Below are 6,000 nucleotides of genomic sequence, written 5' to 3'. Positions count from 1 at the left end.
GTTGACACATCCCGACCTGCACGCTTTGTCTTTATGGTGTGCCGCAAGGCTATAAGTCCCGACCCGTATCCTTGGTTGGCACATCCCGACCTGCACGCTTTGATCCCTGTAACTTATGCTCCAAGATTATCAGTCCTGACCTGCATTCTTGGTTGACACCTCCTGACCTGTACGCTTTGCCTCTATGGTGTGCCGTAAGGTTGTAAGTCCCGACCTGTATTTTTCGACTGGACCCGTATTTTCCTACTAGACCTGTGTTTTCCTACCGGCACGCCCGGGCCATTGGACCTGTGTTCTCCGATTAGAGCCGTATTTTCCGACCAGCCCTGTGTTTTCTGACCGACCCTGTGTTTTCCGATCAGCCCACCCTAGCCAACCTGAACTCTTATTTATAAGAGGACCCCGCCTTCGACCGGCGCTTCAGGTCACTTTGCAGTCTGCATCGGGCCTTCTATCCTCCACCTAAGCGGGGGTTTTGACCACCACCTGGGCCGACCTTTGACTATGGCGTAGGCTTGACTTCTGACTGCCACGTAAGCTTGACTTTTGACTGCCTCGTAGGCTTGACCTTTGACCTTCTCGCAGATTTGACCCCGGACCATGTCCGCTGACCGACCCCACACTCACGCACCGTATCACCAAGCAACCGTTCTATTTTTCATTCCAAGCATGACAAATGGAATAGAACAATGGGGATGAACAATTTATTGCAAGAAACAAGGGACAACAGAAATAACACTATTATTCATATTCTAGCTAGTAGAGCAACATACAAGCTGGAGAGTTTATCTTTGATGGGAAAGTACAATCAGCAAATTATAAGGCTATCAATTTCATCTTTGCCCCTTTGTCTTCACCTTCCAAACTTCAGTGCGAGTTGCACGTAGCTCCAGTCGTAAATCCTGTCCACCATCTGGAAGAGAGCAATTCTGATGGACATTTTCATGATCATTGTGCCCCAATATGCCCAAAATCCGATTATAAACCCCATAGCAATGAAGGCATAATCCAAAACTTTTTCAAGCTTGCCGCCATTACCAGCATCATCATTATCTCTTGCATGAAGTCGACCTTGCTGGGCTCTATTACTAGGACACTTGGGTAGTGGCCAACCACAAAGGTCTTTGTTGCCGGCGTATATTGAAGGGTCATTGAAGGTTAAAAATTGATTCCCTGTTGGGATTTGTCCCGACAAGTTGTTGAAAGAGAGATTCAAGTGTCTGAGAAAGTTTAGAGCAGATAAGTTGGAGGGAATTGTGCCGGTGAGATTGTTCATTGACAAGTCAAGAGAAAATAACTCTGTCAAGACGGCAATGTTTTCAGGAATTATACCAGTCAAGTGGTTGTTGGACAAGCTCAGGAAGTGTAGACCACGGAGCATCATCATCTCATTTGGGATTTCACCAGAAAGATTATTGTGAGATAGATCTATGCTAGTCACGAGGGAGAGAATTCTAATGTATTCATTGGTTGATCCTTTGGCCGTTATTAGGATCTTATCCTTTGGTATATAAGAGCCCATATTTGTCGTTGCACATTGAAGATTATTATCATGGCATGGGTTAGAAATGGTATAATCTTGAAACATAGCCCTGAAATGTCCTACAGATAAAGGTATTTTACCAAATAATTTATTGAAAGAAAGATCCAAGACCTTAAGTGAAGCTAGGTATCCTATATTTACTGGGATGACACCGGCGAAAGAGTTTGAACTCAAACGCAAAATTTGTAGAGAAGTGAGATATGCAACCCATGTTGGTATTTTGCCCGATAATTTATTTTCACCGAGATCAAGAGTGATTAACAATTTATATTTTTTTAGGAAAGAAGGAAATTGTCCTAAGATACTATTATTGTTCAAATGTAGATACTCTAATGCATGAGGAAATGAGTTTTGATAATGTGGGAATGTACCAGATAAGTGATTGTTAGACAAATCAATGAAAAATATGGAAGTTAAATTACACAAGAAGGGTGGAAAACTACCATTTATATGGTTATTAGACAACACTAAAATTTGAGCAGAGTCTGTAATCGCTAAGTTCGTTGGAATTGGCCCTTCAAATGAGTTGTTTGAAAGATCAGTAAATGGAGAAAGAGTAGAAGGTATTAGACCAGTCAAATTATTTGAACTTAAGTCAAGATATTCAAGACTAGTGTTTGGAATGAAGTTTGAGAACCAGAGTGGAATTGTTCCTGAGAGTCCTACTCCAGAAAGATACAGTGAATTCAAAAACATTTGGGATTGGATCCATGAAGGAAAGGTACCTCCCAAATGACAGGAACTCATATCAATTTCATCAACATGAAAAGGGGGATGCCAATCATTTGGAAAAATGACATTCAAGGAGTTAAAAGATATATTCAAGTACTCCAATCTTGTAAGCCGAGAAAAATGAGCTTCAGTCATGTTACCTAGTAGAGAATTTGAGGAGAGGTCCAGTCCCTCTAATTGAGCTAACAGTCCAAGGTTGGAAGGAATAATTCCACTCAAATCATTGTCAGCAATGAATAAGTGTGATAGCATCGCTCCTTGCGAGCAATTGGATAAGCCATCAAGTACATCTGTTAACTCTCCATTAATATTGTTTGATGACAAACATAGCACTCTTAGGTTGCATAGCCGCCCAAATGTCTTTGGTATTTCTCCAGTTAAGTTGTTCTCTGATACATCCAAATAACGCAGGTTGAAAATTTTGCCAATTGTTATTGGTATTTGCCCGATGAGAAAGTTGCCATTTAAATCTAATATTAGCATATTTTGAAGACTCCCCAAAGTTTTTGGTATTTCTCCAGTAATCTTATTTCCAAACAAATTCAAATATTTCAAGGAAATAACATTACCAAGACTCTCTGGTATCAATCCTGTGATGCTGGTTTCGATCAAATTTAGCTCTTCCAAGTTTGTAAGGTTTCCTACGTTCAATGGCATCTCTCCTGTTATATCATTTCCAGACAAATCAAGATACTCCAAATGGATAAGTTTCCCTATTGTTCTCGGAATACCTCCAGTTACTTGAGTGTGGAACATACTCAAGTGTCTCAAGCTTGTGTAATTCCCTAACATCTCTGGGATTCTCCCATAGATTTTATTACTGTCTAAAGCTAAGAACTCCAGTCGGTGCGGAAGGATCGACAAAATTGTTGAAATTTCTCCAGATAATAAGAAATTCCGTCGCAAATCTAAATATTGCAACATTCTGCTAACATTCTTCAGAATTGTAGAAAGTTCTCCTGCTATTTGAGTATCGACCAAAAATAGCTTCCTCAAATTATGCAGAGATCCCAAAGCAATTGAAAGTGCCTCGGCATCAGACACCCTCCAGCATCTAGATAGATCGAGGTGTTCAAGATTACTGGCATGAGACAACCACCTCAACATGGAAGCGCTGATGTTCCATTCATACTGTTGGAGGTCGAGCATGGTGAGGGATGTGAGGTTAAATGTGGGTAAAGAAGGTGGAACATTTGGGAGAACTGCATCCCCCAAAAGCAACACTTGTAGAGTAGGAATCAAATTAATTTGGTGGAGCAATCATGTGGGGCACATGCGCATATGCGAAGTTATTGAAGCTCAAATCCAAGTATTTCAAATGCTTCAGTTCGAGTAGAGAAGGATTTACCTTACTCGCACCGATACTCTCCCCCCTTGGATTATATTCATCGGAATAGTGAAGGTCAAGCCTAGTGACATAACCAGTACCATTGTCGCAAGCAACTCCTCTCCACTTGCAGCAATCATAGCCTGTCCATGAAGATAACCACTCGCCAGGATCATACATATCGCTCTTGATGGCAATCAAAGCTCTCCTTTCACTCTCTAGGCAGGTGTTCCCCTTGTTGGCATGTAGAGAATCATCACAGTTTGCTCTATTGCTCAACAGTATTACAGCGACAAAGATAACTACAGCATGCTTTGAGGAACTAGAAATCGCCATGAAATCCCAATTAAGAGTCATTCGTAAGTTGATTCTCTCTCTAGGAAAGAGGGGAAGAAGATGTGATCGAGTTGGAGGGAATGCAATCCTTAGTTCGCATATATATAAGTTGTCTTAGCCGTGTGAAAGTTTATCAATATGCTTGGTTTCGATTGGAAAATTAGATGACTTTTATTCGTGATAGTCCAAGTCAAGTCAGAAAATGTTGTCATTTTCATAATCAATGTCACCTACTGCGACGACTGATCGATCAACAAGTCAATTTATTTTATTAATAGCAAATTTTCTTTTAAAATAGGAAAATGGGCATTCAATTTTTAAACATTTTGGGAAGTCCCAAATTACTCTTGTTATCATTTCGATTTGCCTGACTTCCTCGAACGCAAGCGAAACTGCTTCACAATTTATTCTTATTTCTTCTTGCTTGACCTAAAATTCATAAAGGAAGGAGGGGACGATCACAAAATTGCAAAAGGTGAAATATGTTCATCTTGATGGAGTGATGGTCCTCCATCACTCCTCCACGCCATTAAAAGGAAGTAAATGAAGTACCGAACAGATCTTCATGTAGGAGGATAATTTTCACTGGTTTCACCGGGACCCTTGCTCTATGTTGTAAATCTGTCAAATGATTATTGGCTTGGCTATGCTCGAGGCAGGGAGAGGACGATCACAAGCTTAGGCAGATAGTGGCTATGAGGTCAAGCAAGTAGAGAAAAGCCTCAGTTGAGGAGTTGAGGAGCTGTTATATCGTTGTAGCAGCTAACATTCTAACTTAACCGCTACAAATTGTAAAAACTAACTTTCCAATTTAGTTACTATAAGGTGTAGTAGTTATTTGTCAAAGTAGCTGCTACAACGTGTAACAGCAAAGCAAAGTTGATATACATGAACTTAAATATTTGTATGGGTAATATCTGTTAGAAAATGTAGCTATAAAAAAAATGACTTACCAAGTGGCTGCTTCACGTTTGTAGCATGCAGGTGTTTGTAGCCGACATCGTCCCTGTATGTTATAGCGTAATCTTTCTAATATATGTATGTTATCACAGTGTGGAATAATAAATTAAAATGAAACAAATTACCATTGAGAATGGAGAGAGGTGGTAAGCTCTCACAACAGCTGTGAGATTCAAGACGCCGGTGAAACTTTCTCGGTGGGAGCGCGAGGTCCGACGGATGACGGACGATGGAGACGGAGGGAGAGAGAGAGAGAGGGAGCGGCGAGGGACGACGGACGATGGAGACAGAGGGCACGCGAGAGAGAGGGAGCGGCAAGGGAGATTTTAATTTGGAAAATTTCCCAGTAGAAGTTTTGAATAGAAGGCGAAAGGGGAGAGGGAATAAATAACAATATATTTTTTTTTAGCAAAATTGAGCTAGCAACGCCACGTCTACATGTCGCTCACGATTGTGCATAAAGCATTGTTCAATATATCAAATATATATATATATATATAGAGAGAGAGAGAGTTTTGATATTGTGCGCGACGTGCACAGTGCGTGACTGTGCGCGTCGCGCACCATATCAATTTTTTTTTTTTAATTATTATTTTTTTAACCCTAGAAGTAAAATCTTTAAAAAGGAAATTAGCTTAAAAATTATAACCAATTGGGAAATCTGAACCTTAGAAATAAAATCTTTAAAAAAAAATAATTATTTTTTTAATTCAAAATTAAAAAATAACAAAACACAGACATTTTGAATTTAAAAAAAAATATTTCTTTATATAAGTAGCTAATACGTTAAGATATCCCCTTAATATATTACAATACTCCGTAAATACTTAAATTTATTTTATTTTATTTTTTTTAACTAAATACTATAATCCAATTGGAAAATCTAAGCTCTAGAGGTAAAATCTTTAACAAAAAAATTAACTAAAAATTATATCCCAATTAGGATGTCTGAACTCTATCAATAAAATCTTAAAAAATATATTTTACTTATTTTTTTAATCAAAATAAAAAAAAATCATGATATACTGCGCGACGCGTACATTTGTGCACTGTACGTGTCGTGCAGTATATTAAAATCATGTATATATAGATACACACACAA

General features: G+C 39.0%; 2 protein-coding genes across 2 annotated transcripts; both read right to left on the bottom strand.

The window, feature by feature from the left end:
- Positions 1–722: 722 nt before the first annotated feature.
- LOC122006436 (receptor-like protein 19) lies at positions 723–4,023 on the bottom strand. The gene has a single exon (XM_042561939.1). It carries the CDS (start codon positions 3,422–3,424, stop codon positions 854–856), a length of 2,571 nt encoding a protein of 856 aa, XP_042417873.1. The 5' UTR covers positions 3,425–4,023; the 3' UTR covers positions 723–853.
- On the bottom strand, positions 3,519–3,959 carry LOC122004595 (receptor-like protein EIX1). The gene has a single exon (XM_042559458.1). It carries the CDS (start codon positions 3,957–3,959, stop codon positions 3,519–3,521), a length of 441 nt encoding a protein of 146 aa, XP_042415392.1.
- Positions 4,024–6,000: the final 1,977 nt, after the last annotated feature.

The sequence above is a fragment of the Zingiber officinale genome, chromosome 7B (genome assembly GCF_018446385.1).
Source record: "Zingiber officinale cultivar Zhangliang chromosome 7B, Zo_v1.1, whole genome shotgun sequence".
NCBI lineage: Eukaryota > Viridiplantae > Streptophyta > Magnoliopsida > Zingiberales > Zingiberaceae > Zingiber > Zingiber officinale.
This window is presented reverse-complemented; position numbering and strand designations above follow the sequence as displayed.

What these genes read in the sequence shown, in the direction of transcription:
- LOC122004595 (XM_042559458.1), bottom strand. Translation starts at nt 3,959, where the DNA reads ATGACTCTTAATTGGGATTTCATGGCGATTTCTAGTTCCTCAAAGCAT.
- LOC122006436 (XM_042561939.1), bottom strand. Translation starts at nt 3,424, where the DNA reads ATGCTCGACCTCCAACAGTATGAATGGAACATCAGCGCTTCCATGTTG.